We start from the raw sequence: 15,848 nt of genomic DNA on the forward strand, positions 1-15,848 counted from the left end.
TAAGTAAGTACAGGGCTTGAATGGTACACTAAACCAGCCAGACCTATAGAGAACATTGCACCTGATGTACTATAAGAAAGTTATTGTTAAGAATTGTGAATTCATAAGCTTTCTAATCCATAAGTGTCTGCTGTTTTAGCCTAGAATTGTGAGTGATTAACTTGCCCATTGTCCTTTGGAATGTTGTAACAGTGCTGTGCAGGCAATCCCCTCACCTATTAACCAAAAAACAAGTGTTTAAAAGGAAGAAGTTACCACGAATAGAATAGAACAAAGACCCTTTGAGATACCACATCTGTCCTGTGGAGAGCTGGCCACCGCCCACCCCACCCCAACTTGGATTTTGTTACTTTCAATGACGTCATTCCTCAAGAGTTGCAAGAATCATTGGAGTTCTGAGGTTCAGAATCCCTTAAAAAGGATGGTCCCTAAACTGCCAGTTGGAGCCCCACCCAGGAGGGGATGTTCTGCCTGGGACCATTTTTCCAATCAGGACTCTGATTGGCTGCCAAGGAGTTCCCCAGCCATGTGAGAGATCAGATGTTGAGTGTTAGAGGCTTACAATAATTAACAAGCTGTAGCTCAGTTTCCTCTGATATGCACTGGGGAAAGGCTAATCCCATCCCCCATAAGCCTATGTGTCTAAGGGCACGGCACTTCCCCACAGATTAAATAAAGAAACCACATAGAGATGGATGTAAAGGGAAATGGAAACCTTCCCTACTGCATATCAGAGGGAGATAAAATCCCTACAGATCAAAGAAACATCTGCTCCTGCAGCATGCCAAGAAACCATAACTCCCTAACCCACTATCTTCCAGTCACTGTCAGGGAAAATTTTCACCTCTAGGGCTTCCTATTGGTCCCTGCACCTCACTTGGACCCTCAACCCCCTCCCACCAACTATCATTTCCCTGCCTAGGAAAGTTCTGTATAAATTCAAATCCCCCCTTCCAGAAGTGGGCTGAAGTCTCTCTTCAGACCTCACCATGCTGGTGAGGGGGCTGAAGTCTGTTCTTCAGACCCCCTCTGTTGGGAGAGCTTCCCAATAAATTTTTTCTTTGTCTATAGTCATATCAGTCTCCGTGTCCCAGTAAGCACCATATTTTCTCCAACATTGAGTTTTCCCCTGATTTGGTGAGTGGTTGTATATACTCTCATTCTTTCCTATGTCTTTAATTGCTACTTTCTTTTGTGATTACTCAGTTGTTTTAATCATTTAATATAACCTGAAATTCATTTGATTGAATAAAGCTGCCTTTGCATAGCATTTAGATTTTCTGCCTCTTCCCTAGCAGAACATTTTGGTGTAGTTGATGTGGGCTATGCGTGGAAGGCTCTTTGTCTCTTCAGAGATAACTAAGTTGTTTGACTTGTGGGTGTGGAACGGTAAGAGGCTGCAGTCCTGCTCTTAGGGACCACCAGCGGCTCCAGTCCCAGGAAATGTTTAACAATGCGAGGGCTATAAACTTTAAGTATTTAGGGGAAATGCAAAAACCAAATACGCTAAAGGCTTATCTAGAATGTCTGGAGTCCATGCTAAAAGCTTACCTAAGATGTGGAAGATATATGCTAATTGAAGCCTATTGAGAACTGAAACAAAGGGACCATTTGGCCTTTCCTCTCTGTATAAAAGACGTTTGAAAATCTTGTTCGGGGCTCGGGATTCAAACTGAAAGCTCCCGAGTCCGGCCGGCCGTCAATAAACCATTTTTCCTTCTCAAAATCATTGCTGAGTCCTGGCCTCTCTATACTCAAATAATTGAACTTCTCTTAAATTCCACAACATAGTCAGCAGGATTCATTGGATATTAAGATTCCATTATTGTTAACCTTCCCTTAGCAGAAGAGCACCTAATGAAAACAGAATACACATTCTTCTCGAATGCCCATGGATCATTCTCTAGGATAGACCATATGTTGGGACAACAGATGAGTCTCAATAAATTAAAAAATATTGAAATCATACAATGTATATTTTCCAACCACAACAGATTGAAGCTAGAAATCAGTAACAGAGGGAGAAAGATTAAATTCACAAATATGTAGAAATTAAACAACATGCACTTAAACTTCCAGTGGGTTAAACAGGAAATCAGAAGCAAAATTTGGAAACATCTTGAAGCGAATGAAAATGAAAATACAATATACCAAATCTATGGAATACAGCAAAGGCAGTGCTGAGGGAAGTTTATAGCTTTAAGTTCTTACATTAAAAAAAAAATGTGGGCGTTACTACTGACTGCTGAAGTAAAAAAGACTATAAGTGAGTACTGCGAATAAAACTCTTATGCCAAAATATTAGGTAATTTAGATGAACTGGACAAATTCTTAGATACATGCAAATTACCTACATTGACTCAAGAAGAAATAGAAGGTCTTAAAAATACCACTAGAAAATAAAACTACAGACCAATATCTCTTATGAGTATAAGTGCCAAAACCCCAACAAAATACTAGCAAACCAAATCCAACAGCATATTATAAGAATTATACGTGTGATTTGTTCCTGGTATGCAGGGTTGGTTCAACATAATATCAATATACCACAATAACCCATGATCATCTCTGTTGATACAGAAGAGGCATTTGACAAAATACAGCCCTCTTTCTTGATAAAAAAACATTTAGAGTACTAGGAATAGAAGGCAACTTCCTCAACATGACAAAGAGCATATATGAAAAAGAAAGACCCACAGCTTTCTTTCTAAGATCAGGAACAGGACAAGAATGCCCCCTGTCACCACTGTTATTCAACGTTGTACTGGAAATTCTTGCCAGAGCAGTTAGGTAAGAAAAAGAAGTAGAAGGCATACAAATTGGAAAGGAAAGAGTAAAACTTTTCCTATTTGTAGATGTTATGGTTCTATATACAGAAAAATCTGACAAATCCACAACAGAACACTGAGAACTCATAAATGAATCTAGCAAAGTGGTGGGATGCAAGACCAATACCCAAAAATAGTAGTGTTTCTAATATACAAACAATAAGCAATTGGAACAAGAAATCAAGAAAAAAAATTCCATTCACAAAATTGCAACTAAAAGAATCGACTATCTAGGAATAAATCTAATCAATGATGTAAAAGACTTGTACACAAAACTACTAAACATTGCTAAAGGAAATTAAAGAAGACTTAAATAAGTGGAAGGATATTCTGTGTTCATGGATTGGAAAACTAAGTATCATTAAGATATCAATACTACCCAAAGCAATTTATAGATTCAATGCAATTCCAGTCAAAATTCAAACAGCCTTTTCTCAGAAATGGAAAAGACATTCATCAAATTTATATGCAAGGGTAAGGTGCCCTGAATAGCTAAAGTCATCTTGAAAAAGGAGAATGAAGTTAGAGGACTCACACTTCCTGATCTTAAACCTTATTACAAAGCCAAAGTATTGAAAACAGTATGGTACTGGCACAAGGAAGGACATATAGGCAAATGGAGTAGAATTGAGAGCTCAGAAATCAACCCTCACATTTATGACTCTCTTGGTTTGCCAAAGGCTGCCAAAGCAATATACCAGAAATAGGTTAACTTTCATAATTGGAATTTTATTATGGTAGAACTTACAGTTCTGAGGCTGAGAAAATGTCCAAATCAAGGCATCATTAGAGCTGCTTTCTTACCAAACTTTGGCTGCTTAGCAGATCCAGGAGTCCTGCCACATGGCGAGGCAAGATGGCGTGTCTGGTGATTTCTCTCTACTATCTCCTTGAGCTCAGCTGTGGGTGATCAGGCATCTCTCCCTGGGCCTCCTCTCCTTGAGCTCTTGGGGCTTCCCTGTCTTTCCAAAGCAAACCTGGAGTCTTCTTTCTTAGATGGCAGGGTTACAATGGGAGAGCTCTTTTTTCTGTGTCTCTTCTTTTTCTCTGTGTGTTCTCATTTTTTATAAGACCCAGCAAGAGGGCAGAGATCCAGCCTGGGTCTTCCCTCACTGATACAGTCCAATCAAAAGCCCTAAAGCAATCTAATTGAAAGTGATCTAATCAAAGCTCCCTTGCCTGAATCTAATCAAAAGTCCCCACCTACACTGCATTTACAGGCACAAGTATGGGCTATTTTAAGAACATAATATTCTGGGGTCCACGAAAGACAAACCAGGACAACAGCCAACTGATTTTTTCACCTGGTGGCAAGGATTATTCAATTGAGAAAGAATAGTCTCTTCAACAGATAATACTGGGAAAAGTGGATTTCCATCTGCAAAAAGAGAGAGAGAAAGAGAAGGGCCCCTACTTCACACCATATACAAAAATCAAATCAAAATGTATCAAAGACCTAAATATAAGAGCTAGAACTGTAAAACTCATAGAAGAAAACATAGGGAAGCATCTTCAGCACCTTGTATTAGGCAATGATTTCTTATACTTTTTACTCAAAGCACAAGCAACAAAAGAAAAAATAGATAAATGGGACCTCATCAAAATAAAAAAATAAAAAAATTTTTTAAAAACTTGTTCCTCAGAGGACTTTATCATGAAAGTAAAAAGACAGTCTACACAATGGGAGAAAATATTTGGAAACCACATATCCAATAAAGGATTAATATCCAGTATATATAAAGAAATCTTTGAACTTAACAAAATTCAAACAATGCAATTAAAAAATGGACAGAAGACTTGAACAGTTATCTCTCCAAAGAGGATTATACATGACCAGAAAGCACATGAAAAGATGCTCAATATCATTAGCTGTGAGGGAAATGCAAATCAAAACCACAATGAGGTACCATTTCACACAACCACCACACCAGGGAGTCAAGAGTGCCTACAACTGAAAGCAGGAGAATTGCATCCAGCATCCATGTGGAATCTAAGCCCCCTCTTGATATAGATGTGGAGTGGACACAACCATTCCAAGGTCCACAGGATGGAGGAATAGAGTATGGATTAGAGGGGACTTACTGATATTCTATTCATGAACTATTGTGATTAGTAATAGAAGAAAATGTGGAATTGGTGTGGAGAAAGTGGCCATGGTGGCTGCTGGGGGTAGGGAGTGGGAGGAAGAGGTGTGATGTGGGGGTGTTTTTGGGACTTGGAGTTGTCCTGGGTGGTGCTGCAGGGACAGTTACCGGACATTGTATGTCCTCCCATGGCCCACTGGGTGGACTGTGGGAGAGTGCGGGCTATGTGTGGACCATTGACCATGAGGTGGAGTTGTGCTCAGAGATGTATTCACCAAGTGCAATGAATGTCTCATGATGATGGAGGAGGTTGTTGTTGTGGGGGGAGGAGTATGGTGAGGGGTATGTGGGGACCTCATATTTTTTGAATGTAACACTAAAAAAATAAAGACAAAAACAAAACAAAAAAACAAAGCAAAAAAACAAAATAATAAGTGTTGGAGAGGATGTGGAAAAATAGGAACTCTCGTTCATTGCTGGTAGCAATTTAAAATGATGAAAAATAAATAAATAAATAAAATGGTGCAGCTTCTGTGGAAGACAGTTTAGCAGTTCCTCAAAAAGCTAAGTATAGAACTACCATGTGACCTGGCAATCCCACTACTAAATATATACCCCCCAAAATTGAAAGCAGTGGCTCAAACAGATATTTGCACACCAATATTCATAGCAACGTTATTCCCAATTGCCAAAAGATGGAAGCAACCCAAGTGGCCATCAACTGATGAATGGACAACTAAAATGTGGTCTATAACTTACAATGGAATATTATTCAGCCTTAAAAAGAAATCATGTCCTGATACTTGCGACAGCGTGGATGAACCTTGAAGATATCAAGTTGAATGAAATAAGCCAGACACAGAAGGACAAACATTGTATGAGCTCACTAACAAACAATTAGGATAAGCAAATTCATTGAGTCAGAATCTAGAATACAGGTTACTAGGGTATGGTATAGGAATAGGAAATGGGAAGTTAAGGCTTAAAATATACAGGGTTCCTAACTGGAATGATAGAAATGTTTTAGTAATGGATGGTAGTGATGGTAGCCATAACACTGTGAACACAATAGCACTGAAATACTTATATCTGATCATGGTTTAAAGGGGAAATGTTAGATTGTATATATAGTAACAATAGAATTTTTTTTTTAATCCATGGAACTATACTATACAAACAATGAACCCTGAGTTAAACCATGGACTTTAATTAATAGTGTAAATATATGATTGTGTTACCATCAATTGAAAGAAATGTACCACTGATAGTACAGTTTTAAAAATGCACTCCTACAATTGTAAGAAGTGTACCACGAATGCAGGGTATTGGTGGTGTGGTGGTGTAGGAGAATCTTATATTTAATGCTTTTATTTAATGATTGTTTGGTAAACCCACAACTTCTCCTATAAAGGAAAAAATGTGGAGAATAATAGGATATAAGGTAGCTCGCTGAATCTGTAGGAAACCTGGGGAAGTAGGCGTGAAAAACAAGCAGCACCACGGAAGACTCAGGAGCAGAGAATACGGCTGGATGGTGTCCCGGGGGCTGACGTTGTGGCTACTGGTCAGCACGGGTGCCATGCTGTTGACTGCTGGCCACTCGGCCACTGGACCTGGGAGCTGTTGCTGTTGTTGAAGCTGCTTCAGGAGCTGTTCCTTCACTTTCGCAACTCTTCAGAAGGATTCAGAGTCCCAGGTAGCAGCAGTCACTTGACAGCCCTGGGCACATTCCCCAAAGGGCTGGATTTGCTATACTTTTAAATTTAATTGTTCTGGTAAGTTCTGGGTAGGATGGTAACAGAAGCAAGCGACAACTTTCCAAATATTGACCCTGAAAATTAGGATATTTGCTCAGAAAATCTTGACCCTGTTTTGTTGTGGAATAGATGAGTAAAATGACCTGAGGCGCTGGCAGTTAAGAATGAGAAGGTACTAGTTGCATATTTGTTAAATCCAGTTAAGCTTTAAGTGACCATTTTTGGTTCATTCTGCTTGGATCATGGATTAAAGAGAATAACTTGCAGATGACTGGTAATTGAATCATTAAATGCATCTGTTTTTCTGGCTAATTTTAACTGTAGGTAAAGAAATTCACTGAGACTTTTATCACACACTTAGTGGAAAGTCATTTTACTAGAATTCTAAACTTAATAAACTTTTTATGTACTTAAAACATGCCAGGGAATGTGCAAAGTGATTTACATGTATCATCTTTTAATCCTCATAGTAACCTTGTAAGGTAAATACTATGGACACTGTAAGGATGGAACTGAGGTTGAGAGAAATAACTTGACCAGGGTCACTCAAGAAGTGATGGAACTGAGTTTTTAAATTCACATTTGTCAGACTCCAAAGCCTGCTTTTGATGACACTGTACTTTGGGGGAAATCATTGATTATATTCACGCATAAACTCTAGGTTAGCATTCCTAAATTTTAAATTCAGATTTGTCACTTTTTCTTAGAGAATAGCTTTCTTCTTTTAGATTCAGTAACTCAAGAAATGTCATTCCATCCAAGATACATTCTCTGGGTTAAAAGAAAATCATTATTGCCGCATAGTCATTTCCTGTTTATTGTATTCGCACATGTGTGGTCATATCGGATGTATTGTAAGATGGTTTTCTCGGGCTGGGTAAGTGGGTCGGGTCAGATTGGCAGAGAGGCATCTTGGATCACCTCTGATGCGCTTAACTACCTAGGATGAAGGATTGCTGAAAATAGTCAATCCCTTCCTGAAACACCATCAGCAAGTACCATCTCTCAGGGATAACAGATGCGAAACATTGCCAGCCATCCTATAATTGAATATTTGCTTTTATTTGTACTCAGTTTCTGCTTTCACGCTTCAGGTTATGTTCAGGTTTTCTGGACTTGGGAAGGCGTTCCTCATATTCGCCTTGTTATAAATTATTTGGCCTTGACTCAGTTTGCTTACTTGAGGCTACTTTTTAGTCTTTTGTACTTTAGTAAACTTATGAATTATAGAACTCTCATCTTGGCATTAAAAGATACTCAGCCTAACCATAATCCTTATGATGAATATTTCTCTCCTGCCAAGTTTTGTCCATATGCTTATAAAACGTCTCACTATGAAACATACATGGAGAGAAAAGAAAAAGCCCCAGTCATGGACCCGAGAGTGTGGAAATGGAGGTGGCCAACCCGATGCAGATCAGGGGCCAAAATCTATTGGTGTCACTGACAAAATATTGTGTTAAGTGATTTTTCAAAAATTTAATACTCATTCTTATTACTCTGATACTGAATTGTTTATTAGCATTCTGTTACCTTGAATATGAACTGTTTTTCTCATCCAATTTTCTTTTCCTGTCATTAAAAAAATTATTGTGGTAACATACATATAACAAAATCTACCATTTTGACCATTTTTAAGTGCACAATTCAGTTGCATTAGTACATTTACAGTGTGCTACCATCATCACTATCCATTATGAAAACTTTTTCATCACCCTAAACAGAAACTCGGTGCTCATGAGGTAATAACTTCCCATTCCCTCTGCCCCCAGCCCCTGGTAACCTCTAATCTTCTGAACCTATGAATTTGCTTATTTTATATTTTTCATATAAATGGGCTCATATTTGTCACTTTGTTTCTGGCTTATTTCACTTAGCCTAATGTTTTCAAGGTTCATGCATATTGTATGCAGCATGTTTCAAAACTTCATTCCTTTTTATGGTTGGTGGTAATTTTTGTGGGGCAATTCCTGTTGCCCTGGAGAGGCAGATGTGGAATTGGGGTCAACGGTGATGAGTCAGCCTGTATCACTGAGCCCCTGCACAAAGGGCTTCATGCACTTGTATCCAACACTAACTGGCCAGTTAGCTTGTTAGTCAGCTGTGTAGACATGTAGCCTGACACTTGTTAGTCAGCTCTGTAGACATATAGCCTGGCAGATAGCAGGACAAGCTGTCATGTCTTTCTTGTCAGTAACAGGACTCTCAAGAAAGGTCTGCTTTATATTCCAATTAGAGAGCCTGTTATATGTGACTTATGGACGAATTAATAAAGACTTGATTTTTTATTTTTAGTTTGCAGTGTGGTAAATTTGTTTTTTTCTTACAGGTAACCATCATGTGGAAGTCGTAGAAATTATTTGTAATTTGAATGTCATTGTAATGACATTTAACAAGCCCCATGACTCTGGACCTCGGGCCAGAGCTTAGAAACAGTTTCGTGGTAGCAAGCTAAGCATTCCTTGTAACAGGATGTGATCTGCAACAGAATGCTCTAGGCCAATATTAAATTGGGGTGATTTTTAGAAAGTGGCAAATGTTTTATGTTTCCTAATTCTGAATTGGGTTTTACCACTATAAACGGCTGCCAAGCTACGTTATCACTTGCCTGCTTTATAACTGCCTCAATCATTTTCCTTCCCAGCCCTGTATGATGAGATTCGTCAGTTTCGCAAGGCCTGTGGGGAGGCTCATCTTAAAACCATCTTGGCAACAGGAGAGCTCGGATGTCTTACTAATGTCTACAAAGCCAGTATGATAGCAATGATGGCAGGTAAGAATTTATTTTCAAGTGACGTTTAAGAGAAGTAAGTAAGTGAAAGCATTTAGCTATTAGTTAAGAGGGCTAACCAGCTGGAATTTTTTTGGCAAGAGTCATTCGATATTTTTTTACAATGTGAAGGGGTCCAAACTCTTGGCTTGCTTCCACATTTTTTGTGGCATTTCACTGCTGCAGTATCCTTGCGAGGCAGTAGATGGCTCTCTTGTTAGCGAATTACCTTCTGTGTTATTTGATTATTCATTCATCAGAGTATGTTAGACAGGAATTTCTTTAACTCTGACTTACTCTTCTCTGTGAATTTAAGCTTTTTGATTTCTCTGCGATGTGTAACCATACTAAGGCAGCCTCTACTTTTGTGTTAGTTTTTTTTTTTTTTAGTGTAGTGTGATTGTTTTTTATACTTTCAAATGTAGGTGGACTTAAATCTTTATCCCCATGAATAGCAGTTCTCTCTATTCATATGTCCAGACTTGAAACCTGGGAGCCACGCTAGAGTCCTCCTTTCTCTCACCTTCACATAAATCAGCGAACAAGTTTTAAGAGTTCAGCCTCTTTACTATGTCGGATACATCTTCTTCTTTCTGTTCTGAGTGCTGCTATCTTAGGCCACCGTCACCCCCCACATGGATTACTTCAGCATCTAACCAGCTTCCCTGTCTCTACTTTTGTCCCCCTCCAATCTGTTCTCCATATTGTTGCCAGAATGATCTTTTAAAAATGCTAATTTGATTTTGGTACTGCTTGCTTAAAATCCTTCAGTGGTTTCCCTTCATCTTGGAGGTAAATGTAAATTCCTTGAGTCTGATTCATTTAAAAAAAAAAAAAAACAAGGTCCTTCGCAAGACCCTGCCTGTGCCTCTGACACCGCGTCATTTTCCCTCCATACCATATGTTCCAGCCACACAGAAGTACTCGCAGTTCCCTGAAAACGGGGTTGTCCAAGACGTTGAGTGTCCCCGCTGTGCCCCCTGCCTGGAATCCCTTTTGCCCAGATAATTCCTAAGCATGGGCTAGGATTCAGCAAGGTGTCTCCCTTTCCAGGACTGTTGCCCCTCGTGGCCCTTCCTTTCCAACCCCCCGCCGTCTGGCTCCTTATCTGCTCTGTGTGCCCGGCATTCCTGTACTCCTCCAGCAGCGACTGAGCCTCACTGGGATGAGGACATACGGCTTCTGTGGTCTTGAACCTGAGCTATCCATCGACTGCTCTGTCACACCTTGCATTGTTCTTGAAACTCGACTGAACGTCAGCTCACTAGGCCTTGGTGGGGTTACATCGTGCTGCTGGGTCTCAAACACATTCGCACTGCTTGTCTTGTTCAGAGCAAAAGTCCCTGAAAACCAAAAGACGAAAAGGAATGGAGCGCTTTGAACCCTGGTTCATCAGTGATGTTGGTATTTCAAAGGTCTGCAGTAATGGAAGACTCGCTGCCACCCTTAGGAGCCTGAAAATGCCCCTTGGGGTCTTAGGGTCGACAAGTAGCCTCCCTTTCATGCTCTTTGCCAGGATAGGGCTTGTTAGCCCACAATGCTGTGGTGCAGGCAGGACTGAAATGTACTCATTCGGCAAGGTCAGCCAGTCCTGCCTGCCCTCTGCACCTACTACTCATGCTATTGGTTTTAAAGTTTGGAAGCCTCACTTCCATTCTCATGCCACCTCTTATAAAAACAATGTGACAAGAAACATGCTGTCCCTCTGTCTCCTCCTGTCTGCTTGTCCTTCCCTGCCAATGTTGTTTGTCTTATTTCATTTTTTCATTTAACCAGTGTTTATTGTGCACTTACTGTGAGCTGCATAACTTTATTCATGGTATGTTTTACCAGGTACTTTAAAATAATACCCCTTAATATTCACATCAGCCCTATAGTTGATGAAGAAACTTTTAAAGCTAATAAATCACAAAAAACCATTACTTGAATCCAGGACTTCTGGCTCCAGGTTTATTGCTTTTTCAGTTTTAACACAGTTGTGTCCCAAGGCACTATGACTGATCTTCTCATGAATGAAACACATGATCTTTGTGAAGTATACGAATGTATCTGATACACTTCCTGGCTTCTAATTTGTGCTTTCCATCCTGTAAAAGGTTATATAATAGAATTGAAATTTTTTTTTAATCTTAGTTTTTTTATATTTCTATTTCACCCTTTATATGTAACTCTCACAATATTATCCCTGTCTTAGTTTCTGGGCTTATAACATAAATAGCATACAAAGGGTTGGTTTAACACCAGGAATTTATTGGCTCATGGTTTAGAGGCTAGAAACCTTCCCCCTTGGGTTGGTATCTTCTGCTGGCTGGCAATATTTGGGGTTCTTGCGCTTTTCTGTCGCATGGTGATGCACATGGCGGCATCTCCTTTCTTTTCTGGGTTCCGTTGAATTCCAGCTTCTTGCCTCCCATGGCTTTCTTTCCATGTCCCAGTTCCTTTGCTTGTAAGGACTTCAGCCATATTGGATTAGAGCCCACCCTCACTGAGTGTGGGCACACCTTAACTAAGAACAGCTTCAGAGGTCCTGTTGACAAATGGGTTCACACCCACGGGACTGGGGGTTGAGACCTGAGCATGCCTTTTGTGGGGAGCATGATTCAATCCCCAATGATACCCACCAAAAATAATATAAAAATTTTTGACTAAATCAAGTTGTGCCTTACTTCTGTGGTTTTTTTGAGCAATTAAGAAAAATCACCCTCATTGAGGTAAATTTATAGTCAGTAAAGTTCAGATGTTAAATATGGAGTGTGATGAGTTTCAAATTTGTATATACCTGTGTAACAACTACGCCTGTTAAGAACTGGAACATTTCCATCATCCCAGAAATTCCCTGTGTCCCTGTCTGCCCCAGACACAACACTTAAATCAGAAATGAATAACAATTTGAGAACAAACTTTTATTTTAATTGAACAAAAAAAGATGGATTATACTTTTGAACATCATATAAATGGAATTATTTGGTATGTACTCTTTTGTGCCTTTTTGCTTTGATCCAAATAGTAGCCGTAAATCCATCCATATTGTTCTGTGAATCCAGGAGTTTGCTTCGAAATGTTCTATTGTATAAATATACTGAGGTACAAGATTTATTGGTGTTGTTTATATGTTTCTCTTATTATTATTCTGACGTCTGTAGGATCTGTAGGGATATCCTCTTTATAATTCCTGGTATTGGACATTTTTGTTTTCTCCTTTTTAATTTTTTTTTTTTGTAGAAAAAAAATCTTGCTGTGGTTTGCCAATTTTATTAATCTTTTCAAAGAGCCAACTTTTTGCTTTGTTATTTTTCTCTAGTTTTTGTGTTCTACTTCATTGAATTCTACTCTTATGTTTTTTTTTCATTCCTTCTACTTACTCTGGGTTAAATTTGTTCTTATTTTACTAGCTTCTTTGGGTGAAAGCTTAGATCATTGATTTTAAATGTTCTTTCTTTTCTAATACAGGTATTTTGAGCTAAAAATTTCCCTCAGCACTGCTTTAGCTCCTTCATCCAAATTTTACTATATTGTTTTTTAATTGTCATTCATTTAAAAGTACTTTCTAATTTCCCTTGTGATTTCTCTTGTGACCTATGTGTTATTTGTGATCAGTTGTTTAGTTTCCAAATATTTGAACTTTTCTGAATATCTTACTGTTACTTATTTCTGATTTAAAATTCTGTTATGCTCAGAGAATATTCATGGTAAGACTCTTTTGTCTTTTTGAAATAGATAAGTTATTTTATGATCCATTTTATGGTCTGTTTAGGTATGTGTTCCAAGTGCCCTTGAAAAGAACAAGTATTTGCAAATGTTAATAATGGTGTTTTGTAAATGTCAATTAGGTCAGGTTGGTTGATAGCATTTTTCAAATAAAGCTATCTTACTTTATTTTTTATCCACTTGTTCTTTTTAATACTGAGAAAGTGTTGTTAAAATCTTCACCTGTGATTGTGGATCTGTCTGTTTATTCCTTAGTCCTGTCACTTTTTTCATGTATTTGAGAGCTTTGCTATTAGGTATATACACTTCTACAAGTGTTATGTTTCCTGTTGACATGGCACATTCGTCATTATGAAATGTCCTTTATCTTTGGTATTACTACCTTTCTGGATGTTTACTTTGTCTGGTATTAATACAGCCATCTCTGCTTTCTTATGTTTACATTTTATGTACTATTTATTATTTCTGTCTTTTTGTTTCTCAACCCATCTGCCCTATATATTTGAAGTGTATCTCTTGTCAACCCTTCTTTTTTTTATCCATGTGACAGTCTATTTTTTAGTTGAAATGTTTCATCCATTTACATTTAATGTAATTATTGATATGGTAAGATTTAAGTTTGTCATCAATTTGTTTCCTGTTTGTCCCCAATCTGTTTTTTGTTCCTCTTTTCTTCTTTTCCTGCTGCATTTGGGCCCATCAAATATTTTATAGTATTTCATTTTATTTCATTTTATTTCTTCTATTGCCTTTGTATTTTTAAGTGGTTGCTGCATCCTTAACTTATCACAGTCTGTGTAAAATTAATATTGTTCTACTTTGTACTTTCTTTGTCACAAATGTAAAAAACTAAAAACAGCTCTGTTGCACTGTATCAATCTTATACATTTTTATTTTCATGTTCTTCTACATTTGTTATAATTTCCACCTTAAAATGTGATTTTTCTTTTTAACAGTCATTGGTCTTTTAAGGAAGTTACGAGAAGAAAAAAGAAAGCTAAGCAAATCTATATTTTCTCACACATATATTATTTTTAGTGTTCTTTATTCCTCCCTATAAATCTGAGTTTCCATCTGGTATAATTTCTCTTGAGCCTGGAAAACTTCCATGAATATTTTTTTACAGTGCAAGTCTGCTGGTGAATAATTCTTTAAGCTTTTGTTCATTTGAAAATATCTTTTTTTCAGCCTCCTGTTTCAAGGATATTTTGCTGAATATAGATTTCTGGGTTGACAGTTTTATTTTTATTTCAGTAGTTTAAATATGTCACTCTATTTCTTGGAATTCCATTTCTTCTTGTTTCTTTATACGTAATGTCTCATCTTGCTCTGACTGTAGCCAATCGATATTTTTCTTTTCTTTTTGCCCTAGTTTGCCCATGATGTGATTAATTAAGTTTTTCTTTGTATTTTGCTAGAAGTTTGCTGAGCTTCTTGGACCTGTTAATTGATATTTTCCACTCAATCTAGAAATTTTTCAAAACTATTTTTTCAAATAAATTTTCTGCCTCATTTTATTTTGTTTTCACTTCTAGGACCCCAAGTATAAGGGTGTTCGACTGATTAGTACTGAAGTTACCAAGGACCCGTGCATTATTATTAACCTATTTTTCCTCCTCTATTCTTTTGATTGGTTAATTTACATGGCTGCTTCTTCAAGTTCATTGACCCTTATTTTCTTTCTCAAATTTTACTTTTAAGTCCATTCAGTGAGTTTTTCATTTTTGTTAACTGTACATACTCAGTTTTAGAATTTCCATTTATTCTTTTTTATAATTCTCATTTCTCTGCTGAGAGTACCATCTTTTCACTCGTTGAGGTCATATTTTCCTTTAAGTCCTTGATCGTATTTATAATAGCTTATTTAAAGTCTTCATCTGCTAATTTGTACATTTGAATTATGTTAGGGTCTTTTTCTCTTGATAAATTTTCCCCCCTGAGTTTGAATTGTATATTCCTGCTTCTTTGCATATCAGGTATTTTTTCTTGTGTTCTTGATCTTAATGCATTTTAATGCATTTAGCTTGTATTGTCTTTCTTTAAAGTTGAGTTTTGTTCTGATAGGCAGTTAATCTATTGGCTGTTCTCCTAGGTTATTTTGAGGCTTGGTTTTGGTATTGGCTATTGTGGGCTTAGAGTAGCACTTACTCTTTGGCACAGTTTTCACTCATAAGATATCACCGTTCTGGTACTTCAGCTGATTTTTCAGTGTGCCAGTGAGGTCTTTCCAGTCTGGCAGGGCCAGCACACTGTCTTAAAGGCTTCATGTATACTTACATTTAATCTTCACAAAAACCCCATGAAGTTGGTACTTATTCTTTCTTTATGGATAAGGCAGATGGGACATAGATTATTTAACTTGCCTAAGATCATATAGCTAATATGTTGTGAGCAATATTCAAGCCCAGAACCTGTGTTTTTTTCCCGCTTAAGTATGGAAATTTTCAAACCTACACCAAAGTTGAAAATGTTGCTACCACATTTATCCATTTTCCATATTCAACAGTTATCAATATTTTGTAAATTCTATTTCATCTATTTACTCCCACTTTGTCCCCCTGAAGTACTAAGGTCAAAATCTAGAAATATTAATTATTTCACCCATAAATACCTTAGTTTGTATGTCTGTGATTTAAACGTAACCACAGGCCATTATCACACTTGACAAAATTAACAGTAATTCTCTCATATCACATGTGTT

General features: G+C 37.7%; 1 protein-coding gene across 1 annotated transcript in view; it reads left to right on the top strand.

Moving 5' to 3' along the window:
- Window positions 1–15,848, top strand: part of DERA (deoxyribose-phosphate aldolase) — a 132,361-nt gene that overhangs the window by 69,997 nt on the left and 46,516 nt on the right. Inside the window, exon 6 of the mRNA XM_058282846.2 lies at window positions 9,314–9,442. Within this exon, the coding sequence (XP_058138829.1) occupies window positions 9,314–9,442 (129 nt within the window). The remainder of the gene's footprint in view (window positions 1–9,313; window positions 9,443–15,848) is intronic.

This window comes from Dasypus novemcinctus, chromosome 20 (genome assembly GCF_030445035.2).
Source record: "Dasypus novemcinctus isolate mDasNov1 chromosome 20, mDasNov1.1.hap2, whole genome shotgun sequence".
NCBI classification, from domain to species: Eukaryota; Metazoa; Chordata; class Mammalia; order Cingulata; family Dasypodidae; genus Dasypus; species Dasypus novemcinctus.